General features: G+C 42.7%; 1 protein-coding gene across 1 annotated transcript in view; it reads left to right on the top strand.

Moving 5' to 3' along the window:
• Nucleotides 1-16,977, top strand: part of TPCN1 (two pore segment channel 1) — a 69,002-nt gene that overhangs the window by 42,309 nt on the left and 9,716 nt on the right. Inside the window, exons 13-23 of the mRNA XM_074972384.1 lie at nt 740-788; nt 1,012-1,075; nt 2,754-2,798; nt 3,923-3,979; nt 4,065-4,118; nt 8,760-8,832; nt 9,209-9,316; nt 12,015-12,086; nt 13,315-13,404; nt 13,942-14,057; nt 15,037-15,083. Of these exons, the coding sequence (XP_074828485.1) occupies nt 740-788; nt 1,012-1,075; nt 2,754-2,798; nt 3,923-3,979; nt 4,065-4,118; nt 8,760-8,832; nt 9,209-9,316; nt 12,015-12,086; nt 13,315-13,404; nt 13,942-14,057; nt 15,037-15,083 (775 nt within the window). The remainder of the gene's footprint in view (nt 1-739; nt 789-1,011; nt 1,076-2,753; nt 2,799-3,922; nt 3,980-4,064; nt 4,119-8,759; nt 8,833-9,208; nt 9,317-12,014; nt 12,087-13,314; nt 13,405-13,941; nt 14,058-15,036; nt 15,084-16,977) is intronic.

Genomic DNA, 16,977 nt, shown 5'->3' on the forward strand with positions numbered 1-16,977 from the left:
TTATTTCATATGCTTACAGGTTTCTCTTATCTCATGTCTTTGCACCAGCTTTATTGTTGCTCAAAAGTTTTAAACTACCTTTTTAAAACAACCAACCAAAACCAAGCAGGAAAGGAATAGTTAGTAGTAAATGAGGAATTAAAATGTACTTCCAGGATGGTTCAAGTCCAATTATTTGTAAATGGCATTTTACAAACCGCATAACTGATCACCCAGCTATCAGCCATGAGGCTTATGTAAACCTTAATATCGGTGATATCTTACCGTATTTATTTATATGCATGTAGTACATGCAAGTAAACACTGTACCTCTAAGAGCTTACAATATAAGTGGAAATTCTGGTTCTATTGAAGTCCATAGCAAAACTCTCCTTGAGTTCAGTGGAGCCAAGATTTCACCCTAAGACTGTATCAGTCTTTGTCAGGCCTTGCTGCAGAAACGTGGTAGCCTTTACTCTCTCCTAAGGCTCACTTGCATTTAGGAAAACCTGAGACACACACAATGGAATAGCTGAACGTTGATTTTTCATATAGTTTGAACAAGGAGTTAACAAGAGAAATTAAGGGGACTTCTCCTGAAAAGAAGGTCTGGCATGGAAAACGTTCCCCCATCCCACAATCAGGGGACACAGCTAGGCACTTGATACAGTTAAATAGTGAAACATTTGGTACCCATGATGGCAAAATCCAAATACCACAGAGATTTGATCTGATTCACCCTTTTATCTTTCTCTTACAGCCTGCAGGATTTCTACAATTTCTATGAAGTTGTTGGCTTAAAATGGAAGGCAAGTGTTAAATGGAGGAGAGTGTGAGGAGAGAAGGGGATGAGGACTGGAGGGAAGTTGGAGGTGAAAGAGAAGGTGGAGGAGAAATAAAGACTGTGGAACAAGACCGAAATGACACGGGGAGAAGATGGGTCTTGTTCCTTTCTCTTATGGATGTAATTTTGACCTACTTAGATAAATCTCTGCTCATACCTCCCACTGATCAGGTCTGTTCCACTTCCAGGCAAAACGAAACCGCGAGCACTGGTTTGATGACCTTCCACGGACAGCGTTTCTTATATTTAAAGGTAACTTGCTCTACAGATCACTTGATGATTACCCTGTTCTGTTCATTCCCTTTGAAGCATCTGGCATTGGCCGTTGTCTGATGACGGGATACTGGGCTAAATGGACTATTGGTCTGACCCGGTATGGCCGTTGTTATGGTTTAAATTCTACATGTGCAGAAGCAGGTACCTGTTAGAAAATCATCTCTTTTCAAAAAAAAAAAAAAAAAAAAAAAAGAGGCCTTCTGAAAGAACACATTCTCTCTACAGTACCCCAAGCGTAAATACAGTAACAGTTTAAATGCTCCAGATAAACTGCTGAGATGGGCACAGTCACTAACTGCCGATCCACTCAAAGGGCACAGAGTAGCAGCCGTGTTAGTCTGTATCCGCAAAATGAAAAGGAGGACTTGTGGCACCTTAGAGACTAACAAATTTACTTGAGCATAAGCTTTTGTGAGCTACAGCTCACTTCATCGGATGCATTCAGTGAGCTATTAATAATAATAATAATATAATAGCTCACCTTACCTGATCACTCTCGTTACAGTGTGCATGGTAACACCCATTGTTCCGTGTTGTCTGTGTATATAAATCTCCCCACTGTATTTTCCACTGAATGCATCCGATGAAGTGAGCTGTAGCTCATGAAAGCTTATGCTGAAATAAATTTGTTAGTCTCTAAGGTGCCACAAGTCCTCCTTTTCATTTTTCAAAGGCACAGTGTTCTGGCCTGTTGGAGGACATCTGTCTCACAAATATATATTCTGTGCATTGACCCGGAAACCAACTTTATAAAATAAGGAAAGCTTCTTAGCAAATACCTTGTAATAGACTAAGTCCCGAGCCCACCCATTGCTGGATTCATCTTCTAGTACAGCATGCAGGAGAGTCTGATGCAGCGCTCCAGCTTGCTGGGACTGGCCGAGTCTAGGAGATTCGTTTTTCAGTATCCAAGGCTGCAGCTCTCCTCCAACAGCAGCTGGCTGTGGAGTGGATTTGCAGTCTCCCAGGGGTTGCTGGTCTTCATAATCTCAGGTGGATGCAGCATTTGCACAGAGCATGTGCAGCTGCTGTAAAGGAGAAAATAGAGGTTATAATGTGGCCTAGATACAGCCTTAAATGTAATATACCCTCTACATGCCACTATTGCAAATGTTCCAGTTTTTCCTTACCAGTTTGTATCCCTGGATAATTTTTTTTTAATATTTTGTGTATGTGTGTATGTGTGTATGTTAGTGAGGAACAACTAGCCTGAACCAAGGATAGTGCAGGCAGCTACTGGTACAAGATCCCTATGCAGCTGTGCTAATGCACTTTAGCCCCACATTAGAACACTTCCACTGTTCCAGGACTGGGCAGTGACTGACATCTCCATTTGAACTGTGCACTAGTTTCAAGATGTGGGCAAATTTGGAACTGCAGTAGGGTGAGAACTGTCACATCACTGTCACTTGAGTTGTGGGTCAGGATTTGAAGTCAAGGCATAAGAAGTGAAAGACATGTAAGTGCACTATTGCCCACTGTGCTACCTATACCCCGTGCTGAGAATGAATATGAAAAATGAGCCCAGTTAACGTCAGGGAGGTCATTGAATAGATATGGAGGAAGAAGAGGGAGTATTTGGTACACGTGAGTTTATTTTTAAGTATTTTTTTGTAACGAACACCTATTCGTAATATCTCCCTTCTTCATACAGGCATTAACATTCTGGTGAAGTCCCGAGCATTCCAGTATGCCATGTGTAAGTGTGAAAAACAAAATCTCATGATTTTACGTACTCAGGTTTCTTTGTTCTTCAGGGCAGGGATTCTCTCTCTGTGTTTGTACGCTGCCTACTGCAGTGGCACCAGATCTCTGATTGGAGACACAATACACATAATAATTCCTGTGCTTGTCTGCAATCAGGGAAGGATTTCTTGTATGTGTGCGTGTGGGATTCTTATAAGGACTAGTTTATACATTACTTTGAAGTGTGTTTTATGGGACTGGTTTCTTCAGAAGCTGGCTATTACATCCTGTTGCATTTCAGAGGGTGCATGATTACACTTCACGTGGTTTCAGTTTTGACACTGCAGCTGAGGATGTTGATGCAAGGACCTGACTTGACACACAATGCTCCCATGGTTTGCTGTACTTCAGAAAGTGCAAACAGCTTAATTCCAAGGGGTATTGCTTGGAATTTGTACTAAACAGAGCTGTCAAGTTTCTCTAGAGAGGAGGGCATGTTTGACTCCTGGTCCCATTTGTTACGCTAATCTCTAATTTTGATTGATTTTTATTCTGTAAGAAAGTGCCCTTTTTGCTGATTATGATGGTAGAATGAAGGGAGAAAAAAGGAGTGAAGGGGAGAGTTCCTACATCTTGGATCCTCTGTGTTGCAATGGCTTAATGGTGAGCGCTACAAGCAGGCCTGTAGGAGCTTTGTGATGGTGCTGTATCCTTCCTGCATTGTAACTGACCTAGGAGCTCTATACGGTCCTGGAACAATTCTGCAGAGATGGAAAAAAACTGGAATATCGAAGTAATACTAGGGCAATGTAGGGAATAATGTACCAGGAAAAATAACTGCATGTCAGACTGAGATTCAACAATACACTTTTTCTTCTGAGGATCTCAAAGCATTTTACATAGGTGGATAAATTATTATTCTCATTTTATATACTGGGAAACTGAAGCATAGAATGTAGAGGGCTTTACCAGTGAATGGGATGTGTAACCTTGGGAGAGTTGAAAACAGCACTTGGCTCTTCTGATGCCTAGTCCTGTGCCCTAACCATTAGACCACACTGCCTGCCTAAAGGTTTAGAAGATTAACATCTGATTATCCAGCAACTTTTGATTGCAGCAGTGTATTTTGTTTTCCAGATACTGTGGTAGCTGTGAATGGGATCTGGATTCTAATTCAAACCTTCATGCTGCAAGGTAGGATATACATGGTTCATTTCTTGACTTGTCTTCCATAAGTTTGATCAGCCCTCTGAGAAGGTGCTGTTTCTGTGCCTTGCAGGTGGGAACTTCTTCCCCAGAGATGTCCCGTGGAGTTATATCGTCTTCCTCACGAGTAAGTTGCTGTGCCAGACCAGCAGTGCCTTGTTCCATTACATCTGGGAAAGGGTATATTGGGGCTTCTCAGTTGCGCATTTTAGTCATTCAAGGGATTAAAGGATCCATTTCCTTGGAAGCCATTTTTCTCAGTGCCTGGGATCTGTAAAGATTTTATTGGCCTTGCTTGCTTGTAAGAAATGCGTCTGGTGACCTTGGTGCTGAAGAGGGAACTTCTTGCACCCCTGCTATCTATGTAATGAGATGCATCTAAATGGGAATGTAGTTCTGACTCAGCCCCTAGTAACATTGCCCCAAAACCACACACACATCTGGTCTTCCATTTTCACCTCAACCGTAAACTGTTGGGCATTTACTGACACCCGTCCACAAACACAACTCACATTACTGTCAGTGCAGACTGGATACATTGCATAGCCCTCTTGGTAGAATTATCATATTGAAAGCATATCTCAAACCAAGACCCTATTTATTTCCTGCTCTGTTAATTGTTATTTTGTGGAATCCTCCTCTTCCTTTATTTTCACCTGGAAGCTCCTTCCATTTTCCTCCATTGTACTGCCGTTCCCTAACTTTGACTCTGAGCTGTCCTCCTTCCATTTTGGAGGTGGTGACTCTTTTGAGCCTATCAGCACCACTTCAAAGAAATCAGAGGGGCTCTTGAGAGATCTGTATACTGCTGTCCCTCCCACAGAGGCTGACTGTACTGTCTTTCTAGTACTCCTGAACAGAACAAGTCAAGAGTGAGCCTGATCATAGATCCCTACATGCCAGTGTGTTGCTCTGCCATGGAACTCATTACTTATCCAAGTTAGTTCATCCTTCCCTATAGGTCGTGGTTGTTTTTCACTGCTGCTGCTGAGCAATTCTACTGAACAGAGCTAAAGCTGACAAATGCAATAAAGGTGACTTTGGGAGAATCCAAATACATGTTTGCTAACCTCTCACTTAACTGCATGGAGAGCGCTTTGGCTACAGTTGCCAGCAGAGGAGTTATCAGAAAAGTTGGAGTTAGAGAAAATGTCCATTATTTGTTTTATTAAGATGTGGTGACTTATTTTTGTTTTCCCTGTGGCTCTCCTAATTAGTGACATCACATAAAGGCAGAAAACTAAATATTGACAAATTTTATAGGGCTTGTATGCTAATGCAAGAAGTCTAAATACTAACAGGGGTGAACTTGAGTGCCTGGTATTAAATGAGGATATTAATAGAATAGGCAAACAGAAATTTGCTGGAACAATGATAATCAATGGGGGACACAATACTAGGGTACAAAATATATAGGAATGACAGAGTAGGTTGTGCTGGGGTGAGTGGCACTGTATGTGAAAGAAGAGTCAAATATAGTAAAAATCTTAAATGAGTCAGACAGTACCATAGAATTTTTGTGGATAGAAATTCCATGCTTGAATAATAAGAGTATAGCAGTCGGAATATACTACTGACAATCTGACCAGGATGGTGACTCTGATTGTGAAATAGTCAGGGAGGTTAGAGAGGCTACAAAAACAGAAAACCCAATAATAATGGGGGATTTCATTTATCCCCATATTGACTGGGTTCATGTCACCTCAGGATTGAGTGCAGACATAAAATTTCTAGACACTATTAATGACTGCTTCTTGGAGCAGCTAGTTCTGGAACCCACAATGGGAGAGGCAATTCTTGGTTTAGTCCTAAGTGAGCACAGCATCTGGTCCAAGAGGTGAATATACCTCAACAACTCGGTAATAATGACTATAATGTAATTAAATTTAACATCCTTCTTGGGAGGAAAATTCCAGAGAAACCCACCACAGTCTCATTTAACTTCAAAAAGGAGAACTAAACAAAAATGAGGCTAGTTAAATGGAAATTAAAAAGAACAGTAAAAAGAGTGAGCTGCCTGCAAGCTGCATGGAAGCTTTTTAAAAATACCATAATGGAGGATCAAACTAAATGCGGTTCCTCCCCCCCCCCCCCCCAAAAAAAAGAAGGTTACAGGACCAAGAAATGCCACCGTGGCTAAAGAACATACTGAAAGAGGTGGTTAGAGACAAAAAGACATCTTTTAAAAATTGGAAGGCAAATCCTACTGAGAAAAATAAAGGAGTATAAACTCTGGCAAGTCAAGTGTAAAAGTATAATTAGGCAGGCCAAGAAAGAACTTGAAGAGCAGCTGTTTTTTGCTAACAGCAAAAAATTCTTTAAGTACATTAGAAGCAGGAAGCCTGCCAACAAGGGCCACTGGATGGTTGAGGGCCACTGGACAATCTAGGTGCTAAAGGAGCAGTCAAGGAAGACAAGGCTGTTGCAGAGAAGCTAAATAAATTTCTTGCATCGGTCTTCACTGCAAAGGATGCAAGGGGGATTCCTAAACCTGAGCAGTTCTTTTTAGGTGACAGATCTGAGGAACTGTCCCAGATTGTGGTGTCTATAGAGGACATTTTGGAAGAAATTGATAAATTAAACAGTAATAAGTCACCAGGACCAGATAGGTTACATACCACAGTTAGTATTTCTGCAATTTCACATTTAAGTTCCTTCACAACTCTTGGGTGAATCCTATCACTTAAATTAGCCTCTGTAGCAGGTGACTGGCAGATAGCTAATGTAATGCTGATTGATTTGATTTATTTTTAAGGCTCCAAAGGCAATTACAGGCCAATGAGCCTAATTTCAGTGCTAGGCAAATTGGCTGAAACTATAGTAAAGAACAGAATGATCAGACACATAAATGAACACAATATGTTGTGGAAGAGTCCACACAACTTTTGTAAAGGGAAATCATGCTTTACCAATCTTAGAATTCTTTGAGGGTGTCAACAAACATGGACAAGGGTGACCTAGTGGATGTAGTATACTTGGACTTTCAGAAAGCCTTTGACAAGGTCCCTCACCAAAGGCTCTTAAGCAAAATGGGCAGTAATGGGATAAGAGGTAAGGTCCTCTCATGATCAGTAACTAGCTAAAATACAGGACACAAGAGTAGGAATAAATGGTCGGTTTTCATAGTGGAGAAATAGAAATAGCAGGTTCTCCCAAGGATCTGTACTAGGACCAGCTCTGTTCAACATATCCATAAATGATCTAGAAAAAGGGGTGAACAGTGAGGTGGCAAAGTTTGCAGATGACACACAATTATTCAAGATAGTTAAGTCCAAAGCTGACTGCGAAGAGTTACAAAGGGATCTCACAAACCTGGATAATTGAGCCACAAAATGGTAGATGAAATTCAATGTTGATTAAATGCAAAATAATGCACACTGGAAAACATAATCCCAACTACACATGAAAAATGATGGGGTCTAAATTTTCTTCTACCACTCAAGAAAGAGATCTTGGAGTCATTGTGGATAGTCCTCTGAAAATATCTTCTCAATGTGCAGTAGCAGTCAAAAAGCTAACAGATGTTAGGAGCCATTAGAAAAGAGCTAGGTAATGAGACAGAAAATACCATAATGCCACTATATAAATCCATAGTATGCCCACACCTTGAATACTGTATGCAATTCTGGTCACGCCCTCTCAAAAAAGATATATTGGAAATGGAAAAAGTACAGGGTAGGGGAACAAAAATGATCAGGGTTATGGAATATTTTCTGTATGAGGAGAGATTAAAAAGACTGGGACTGTTCAGTTTAGAAAAGATTTATGGGGTATATGATAAAGTCTATAAAATCATGAATGGTGTGGAGAAAGTCAATAAGGAAGTGTTATTTACCCTTTCACATAACACGTGACTCCGGGTCACCCAATGAAATTAATAGGCATAAAGTTTAAAACAAGTACTTCTTCACAGAATTCACAGTCAACCTGTGAAACTTGTTGCTAGGGGATGTTGTGAAAGCCAAAAGTAGAACTGGATTCAAAAAAGAATTCAATAAGCTCAGGGAGGATAGGTCCATCAGTGGCTCTTAGCCAGGATGGTTAGGTACACAACCCCTTGCTCTGGGTGTCCATAAACCTCTGATTGCCAGAAGCTGGAGATGGATCACTCAATAAATTGCCCTGTTCTGTTCATTCACTCTGAAGTATCTGGTCTGGCCATTGTTGGAAGACAGGATACTGGGCTAGATGGATCACTGGTCTGACCAAGTATGACCATTTTTATATTTTTATTCCCAGATATATAGAAATACTTCGATCACTGAACTGTTGCCTGATGTCCTAATGTTCTACTAATTCAAGAACTTCACAAAGTGCCATCTTGGCAGTGTATGAAACAAGCAGCCTTCCTTCACTCTGTTTGAAAATATCTCCCATGGTCCCATGAGCTTGTGTATATGATTCTTTATACATTCCATTGAGGCTAAATTGGGCAAGTAAGTGGGAGTGAGTGTGTGCCCTGAAGTTCCTCCTGATGACTGATTAACCTTTCTTTAAGGCACTCACTCTTGTCCAAAGATCTGAATGTTTGGCACAGTAGCTAAGTTGAACTCCATTCAGCAGCAGTGGGGAGAGATCACCACCCAAGTACCGGGAGAAGTTGGGAAGTGGGGCCCATTTAGCATCCCCTTGAGTATAAACATGAAGAAAGGGAATGGGAGCTTATTAAACCTACAGTCAACAAACCTACATGTTCAAGCTGTACATATGGAATGGTTATGGTGTGGCTCATTTAAGGGTTGATATTAGATGCTCTCTTGTTTTGCAGTCTATGGGGTAGAGCTGCTCCTGAAAACCACTGGCCTGGGACCCATTGAGTATCTGTCTTCTGGATGGAATCTGTAAGTGTGCTGCTTGTGAACAGCGAATTGGGGCTGGAGGCATAACACCCAGAGCTGTTGTGCTATCCTGCACTGTGTCAGTGTCACTTGAGCAGTCTGAATTTGAATCAGCTGAACTTGGTGGGGATCTAGTGAGAGAGAACTCAAATTACAGGATTTGAGGGACATGGTGATAGTTGCTGGGATATAGTTGCCTTCTTTCAAAGACAGCCTTAGGCTGATAGGTTAGAAAACTTCATTTCAATAGAGGTTCTTCAGGCAATTCCAGTACCCCTCCACCTTTCCCTTTGTCTTCTTTTGAACTAGAGTGCCAGGAGCACTCTGCCCCTCGCAAGGCTAAACTGGGCCATTTCTGCTCTCCCTCTTCCTTTTCCAGCTTTGATTTTTCAGTCACCCTGTTTGCATTTCTGGGTCTCCTGGCGCTGGCATTTAACATGGAACCATTCTACTTCATCGTTGTCCTGCGACCCCTTCAACTGCTGAGGTGAGACAGAAAAGGCATATGGGGAATGGGAAAATAGCCAAAGCAGCAGAGCTAGGGAGACTTGTTTTTCTTCCAACCCAATCAAGAGCTCATCTCATTGGCAGGACCCAACTGGGAGGGTTGCATGGGTACATGACCATATCAGAAAGGAAGTGGAAACCTCTCTGGGTAATGAGATTATCTTGAGTTATTAGAATTAATTATGACAAACTTTGGAAGGGATATTAAAGCTCATGCTTCAGGGTTTAACCCAGCCTCTGTTGGAATCCAGGGTGGGACCTGATGTGGGGGCAGATTATCTCACATCTGCTTCTGTAGGGGTTCTTATACCTGCCTCTGAAATATCTGTTGCTGGCCACTGTTGTTCAGGATCCTGGGCTAGACAGACCTGAGGTCTGATCCAGTCTTTCAGTTCCTGTGTTCCTATGTGCAGAGTGCTGTAGCTCCCAGAAATGCCAATCACTGAGGCAAATTGTTGTCTACTGGTTAGAGCAGGTTGCATGAGTTCTCTTCGCAGTTCTGATACTTGCAGTGACTCCTTGATCAGGTAATTTATCTTCTCTGTCCCTCAGTAAAACGGGTATGATAATGTCTGCCTCAGAAGGTTTTTGTAAAGATTCATTCATCTTTGTAGAGTGCTTTGAGATCATCAAATGGAAGTTCTATAGAAGACAAAGTATTCTTTTATTAAAGATGAACTAATACCTAGTTCTCATATAGCACTTTTCATCAGTAGATCTCAAAATGCTTTACACAGAAGGTCAGTATTGTATTATCCCCATTTTACAGATGGGCAAACTAAGGCCCAAAGAGGAGACATGACTTGCCCAAGGTCAACCAGGAAGCCTGTCAGAGCTGGGAATAGAACCTGGGTCCCAGTCCAGTTCTCTATCCACTAGGTCATACTGTCTAGGATCCCCACTTGCTAATGGAGCACACGTGATGATTTAAACAATTGGGTTAATTACATTTTAAAAGAAACCATTTTCTCCTTTACTCATCTGCCAAAGCCTGCACTCAGAAGTCTGTTTTTCTCTTGTATTGGTTGATGTGTGAGGAATGCAGCTTTCTCCCATTGATTGTTGCAGGGGAAAAAACAGATAACTGAATTTGTGTCTTGGTAAGTGAGCACACCTTTAAAATGTGTTCTGTAAATTCCAAGCATACAGGTGTTAATGATGTAGGAGCTCGCCATTTATAAATGTAATTTATTTATGTATGGTGCTTTATAGGTAAAACACTATCCTTATCCTGAGAAGCACAATCCTGCAAACACTTATTCATACAGCTTGTCCTTCCTCACATGAGACAGAGGGGCTTACCCACAGGAGTAAAGACTATTTGAGTAAATATGGTCTGGATCAGGAACTGGGAGTCCTTACCTCTCCACTTTTAATGTGTCTAAAGTCTAAGTATCCCAACCAAGTGAAGGGAAGCAGTGTGTGGTGGAAAATTAACCACTCATTGTTTTAGGAATCAGAATCGCCTGAGGCTTTTTATTTTATGTGAGCATATATGCAAGGAGAGTCAGCATAGCCCCACGCAGGGTGGCAAGCGGCTCTGCTTTCCATACACTTCAACGAACTTATATAGGGTTTTCAGTGGCATTTTGAACAATACACCTCTGCGTGGGTACTTTTCCAACAGACCCTACCAATTATGCCTTATAAGGACAATATCCTACATATTGCATCAATAAACAACTTTTCTAGGTTGAGCAAGCTTTGAGGTTAAACAAGAGGCCAAGTGCAGTTGACTGTAGGCCATGGGTTGTATATTGCCATATTGCAGTCAGGGGTTTTTTAAGCGGAACGGGTTGGACAGTCAGGGGCTTTTAGAAACTGCCCTGCTGTCATTGCATCTCTTGGCCACCCACCCAGTCAGACTGGTCAAAGTTCGGCTAGCTTGACCAAAGTCCAGGCCCACTCAATTTTGCCTCCACAAGTGTAACCTAGTGGATAGAGGATTGGTACTTGGGAGATCTGTGTCTGAGTCTGTCACTGACTTACTGTGTGACCTGGGCAAGTCATTTCCTCTGCCCTGTGCCTCAGTTTCCCCATGTGTTAAATAGGGATAATGATACAGACCTCCTGTGTAAAGTGCTTTGAGATCTACTTATGAAAAGAGCAGTGTCCCACTCCACCTCCGGGGAAATTATTGGTGAATAATGGAAGTGCAAAACAATTCATAGATTTGGCCAGAAGGGAACATTGTGATCATCTAGTCTGACCTCCTGTATAACACAGGCCATAGAAATTCCCCCAAAATAATTCATAGAGATCTCTTAGGAAACATCCAGTCTTGATGTAAAGGTTGGCAGTGGTGGAGAATCCACCACGATCCTTGGTAAGTTGTTCCAATGATTAATTACCCTCACTGTTTTAAAAAAAAAAAAATTATGCTGTATTTCAGATCCAAATTTGTCTAGCTTCAACTTCCAGCCATTGGATCATGTTATATCTTTTTCTTCTATCAGTACTCCCCTGTCTAAATGCAGGTGCACAGTCCCCAGATTCTCATTTAGTAGCATCACAGCGAGGAATGCCTCCATATGGACCCTGGCTGTGCCTGTATTCAAAATGCTTCTCTCGAGGCTTTGTTTTGCTGCTACATGCTACTTGTCTTTATGCAGCTAATAATAAAACAGGAAGGAATTGTCTTCATGTAACTAACCACTGGCTTTTCATCCCTTCTTCAGGCTCTTTAAATTGAAGAAGCGCTACAGGAATGTCCTGGACACAATGTTTGAGTTATTCCCTAGGATGGCAAGGTATTGCATAGCCCTCCTTGGAGGGGGAAAAATGGGCAACATCCCAAAGAAGCGTCTACTAATATGACTCTGCCATTTCCAGGGTAATGAATACCTGGGATGGGGTCACAGTAGGAGCGATCACTTTTTTCTTTCTTTGCAGTGCAGCACAAAGAAATACATAAAGAGTTCTCTAGCACTCTAGGCCTAGCACCTGATGCACAGTAACCCCTTTGTGCTGAGCACAGGGGCAACCCCACTTTGGCACTTGTTTGGTTTTTAAGAGATGATGGTTTTTGTGCAAAGAAAGTTTCACAAAGAAGATATATATACCCAGTGTTGCCTCATGTCCTTGGTACAATAGGGGACCAGATGGGTTACAATTATTTCAAAATGATGTGGAATGCCCGTTTAATTAGTCACTGAGATAAGTAGCCATTGTCAGTCTATGACATCACAGTATCTTATTCCCCTGCTGCAAAACTAGCTAGGTGTTCAGACATGTTAACTAACTATCCTTATTCTTGAAGCTGTTCTGACATCACTGCTGATGGTCAAGGAAACAAAGAGGATACAGCTATGTTGGCTTGTGCTTCATTAGAGAAACTGGGTGGTGGGGAGAGGGAATAAATATGCAATGGCTTAATGGAAAGGAGCAAGTCTGTAAGGAAAGAAGGGTTATCTTCAGGTTTCTCAGAGGTTATTTCTCATCAAGGGAGTGGTACAGAACTCCGTGACTTGAGACTTCTAAAACTAGACAAACACTGCACATGTTCCATAGGCAACAAAACAGAATTGCAGGGAGGTGGTCAGATGCTACACTGGGGTTTACTGTAGATGGTAGAGATGGAAAACTGCTTAGAGAACAGCCAGTCTGAGTGACTTTGCTTTTTTCTCTGTCCTACCAATTGGTGAATAACAGAATTAGGCTATGTCTACACTGCGCTCCTTACAACGGTGCAGCTGTGCTGTTACAGCCACACTGTTGTTAGGCACGCAGTTTAGCCGCTCTTTGTCACCAGGAGAGAGCTCTCCTGACGACAATATAAAATCACCCCAAACAAGGGGGGAATAGCATCATCGGCCGGAAAGCATCTCCCACCGACAAAGCGCTGTCCACACTGGTGCGTTTCATCGTTAAAACTTCTGTCTTTCAGGGGTTGTTTTTTTCACACTCTAGAGGGACAAAAGTTTTAACAATGAAGGTGCAGTGTAGACAAGGTCTTACTTTTGTTTCTCTCTCCTCCAGCCTGGGCTTAACCCTACTTATCTTCTACTACTCCTTCGCCATTGTTGGCATGGAATTCTTCTCTGGGGTTGTCTACCCAAACTGCTGCAAGTGAGTACCCAGCAATCACCTTCCTCTGAAACAGCCTTGTTAATAGCCTCAATGCCAAGCCAGGAGCATCATGTGTCATATCTGTATTTTCCTATCAAGAAAAGGCCAGTGGATGTGTGTTTACGAAGAGTGGTTGTTCTGAATTGAGATTCCCAGTAAAAGGGAGACTTACCACTTCTCTTGCTGAGACTCAGTGCAATGATCTTTACTTACAGTTTGAGAAGGGAGAGGGGTAGTATTGTGCTGCTTGGTAGTGCTGAGTATTTGAATCGCTGCCTGAAGCAGCTGGGCTGGGCTGGTTGCTCTATAATGGCACCACAGCAAAGCCCCCATGTAATAGGTATGATGCTGCAGTGCCCTTGCCTGGGGTACCACTTTAGAGAATGGCATTCAAAATGCAACAAGTGTTGGCAAGAAGGAAAAATAGCCTCCCTGCCCACAGGTCTCTCAGCATGCCTGTGTCTGTCAGCACCTGTAGCGTTGCACATCTTTCCAGAGCACCTCTCATTGTATGTTTGTCTTGGCTTCTCTGATCAGCACGAGTACAGTTGCAGATGCCTATCGCTGGGTGAATCACACGGTTGGAAACAAGACAGTGGTGGAAGAAGGTTACTATTATCTCAACAACTTTGACAACATTTTGAACAGCTTTGGTAAGAGGAATATTTACATCTTGGTTCTTATCCAAGATAATTGTTGACCATACTCCTCGCATCTACTGCTGCTGATTGCAGAATGACCCTGTGTGAATCTGGTGCTTCTGTAGGGATGAGACTCTTAACATAGCTTGCATAACACCTGCCCATGCTTCCTTCTAGTCCCCAGAATTCTACCAATGCGTGTCAGCCCTGGTCCTCAGTACCCCTTCCCATTCTAACCCTGCCACCTGCAAGTGGCTCTGTCAAGTGACCTGCAACACGCCTGCTCTGGATCCCTAATCCTGCTTATACTGTACACCTCAAACCTGCAGCAGTATCCTTTTGCTGTCCTGGGTTCTGCTGCTGGCTAAGAGAATCCAACTGTGTGGTGATTTTACAAGGTAAACATATCCTGGAGACAAGCATGAAACCTGCCGACTTGTTTTGACATGTGATCTGAACCAGTTTTGAATCCATGTTTCCAGAGATGAATAAAGAGAGCAACTCCACTACCCTGCTGAGCCTCTAACACTGATCTTGTCACTGTTTTTTTTTTTTTTTTTTTTTTTCTGACTTTAAACATGAGTCTGGCCTGCAGGAGGAGGAGGAGGATGATAGTGGTGATTTTTTTTCTTTTTTTTTCTTTGTGGATCTCTCCAGAGTCTTGCTTAGTGTGGCCTGGTATGGCAGACTCTGGTTCTATTAAGAAATGTGGGCCAAACTGTGCTCTTTGTTATACCATTATAACACTAGAGTCACTCCATTGTCATCAGTAGGGTGACTTCAGATTAACTGTGGTGTGACTGAGAGTAGAATCTGTCTTCTGTCATCAGCACTCAAGTATTTCAGTCTCTGTTGGCTATCCTGAATGAGGTATCTTATGAAGAAAATGGGAGAAAGCACATAATAGGGGAAACAGAGGCATTGAAATGACTTTGAAACTGGTCAGGCTGGCTAAAGCACTTCTTGTTTTGTCCTTTCTGTCTCCATACAGTTACGCTGTTTGAGTTGACAGTTGTCAATGACTGGTACATCATCATGGTATGTAGATCTCGGGGTACTTAAACATATTCTTGTGTATACCACAGTATTCTTGCCAGCAAGTTAAAGTAGTATGGGCTGGATGAATGGATTATAAGGTGGATAGAAAGCTGGCTAGATCGTCGGGCTCAACGGGTAGTGATCAATGGCTCCATGTCTAGTTGGCGCCGGTATCAAGTGGAGTGGCCCAAGGGTCAGTCCTGGGGCCAGTTTTGTTCAATATCTTCATTAATGATCTGGATGATGGTGTGGACTGCACCCTCAGTAAGTTTGTAGATGACACTAAACTGGGAGGAGTGGTAGATACGCTGGAGGGTAGGGGTAGGATACAGAGGAACCTAGACAAATTAGAGGATTGGGCCAAAAGAAATCTGATGAGGTTCAACAAGGACAATTGCAGAGTCCCGCACTTAGGGCGGAAGAATCCCATGCACCGCTACAGACTAGGGACCGAATGGCTAGGCAGCAGTTCTGCAGAAAAGGACCTAGGGGTTACAGTGGACGAGAAGCTGGATCTGAGTCAACAGTGTGCCCTTGTTGCCAAGAAGGCCAATGGCATTTTGGGATGTATAAGTAGGGGCATTGCCAGCAGATCGAGGGACGTGATCGTTCCCCTCTATTCGACATTGGTGAGGCCTCATCTGGAGTACTGTGTCTAGTTTTGGGCCCCACACTACAAGAAGGATGTGGAAAAATTGGAAAACGTCCAGCAGAGGGCAACACAAATGATTAGGGACTGGAACACATGACTTATGAGGAGAGGCTGAGGGAACTGGGATTGTTTAGTCTGCGGAAGAGAAGAATGAGGGGGGATTTGATAGCTGCTTTCAACTACCCGAAAGGGGGTTCCAAAGAGGATGGATCTAGACTGAACTCAATGGTAGCAGATGACAGAACGAGGAGTAATGGTCTCAAGTTGCAGTGGGGGAGGTTTAGGTTACATATTAGGAAAAACTTTTTCACTAGGAGGGTGGTGAAACACTGGAATGCGTTACCTAGGGAGGTGGTGGAATCTCCTTCCTTAGAAGGTTTTAAGGTCAGGCTTGACAAAGCCCTGGCTGGGATGCTTTAGTTGGGGATTGGTCCTGCTTTGAGCAGGGGGTTGGACTAGATGACCTCCTGAGGTCCCTTCCAACCCTGATATTCTATGATTCTATAGTCAGCACCAGGGCTTTGTCATCAATTCTTCATCACTCTGCAGGGCAAGATTCTCTTTAACACAGATCCTTTTTCATCACTCTGATGGAAAGTGGGTAACTTTTGGCTGACATGGATGGAATGAGAGGGTGGCACTGTTAGCTGCCTGCCAGAAGCTGTCCTCCCCAGTAACATCACTCGGATATTCTGACAGATAGGTTGCCACTGGCTGGCTCTGCGCTGTACCTTTTGGCTGTTATACAGCATGTGACAGCTATTGAGCAATTCTGAATGGTTTAGGGAGAAGATGGAAGGTTCTGAATGCTGCCCTTTTACCTCATGTATTTCTCAATGAGGTTTCTCATCAGTCTTATTTCTTCTCTCCTCCTCCCTGTCTCCTCTTTTTCCCCCTACCCCCACCCTCCCACCTTGCTATGTATGGTTGAATGGCAGCCATTCTCTGTAATGCTACGCAGGAAATCTGCACTAGGAATAACCTAAGGATCCTTGATCTAATTAATTCTGAATGCAGCATGGCAGACCTGTTGTACCTTCGGTGTAAGGGTGTTAGTGCCCTCACGCTTCAAGCACTTCTGTACTATAGCTTGTTGTCGCAGGCACTATGCTGTATATTGGTAGCTAGATATGTAGTGAGATAGCTATCTCTACGCTTTTCTGTAGCACTCATCACCATTGTGTGAGTATTTACACATCAAAGTACTATATGGGAATCTGTGTTCAATCCTTTAGGGGAAGG

Source organism: Natator depressus, chromosome 15 (genome assembly GCF_965152275.1).
Source record: "Natator depressus isolate rNatDep1 chromosome 15, rNatDep2.hap1, whole genome shotgun sequence".
Lineage (NCBI taxonomy): Eukaryota > Metazoa > Chordata > Testudines > Cheloniidae > Natator > Natator depressus.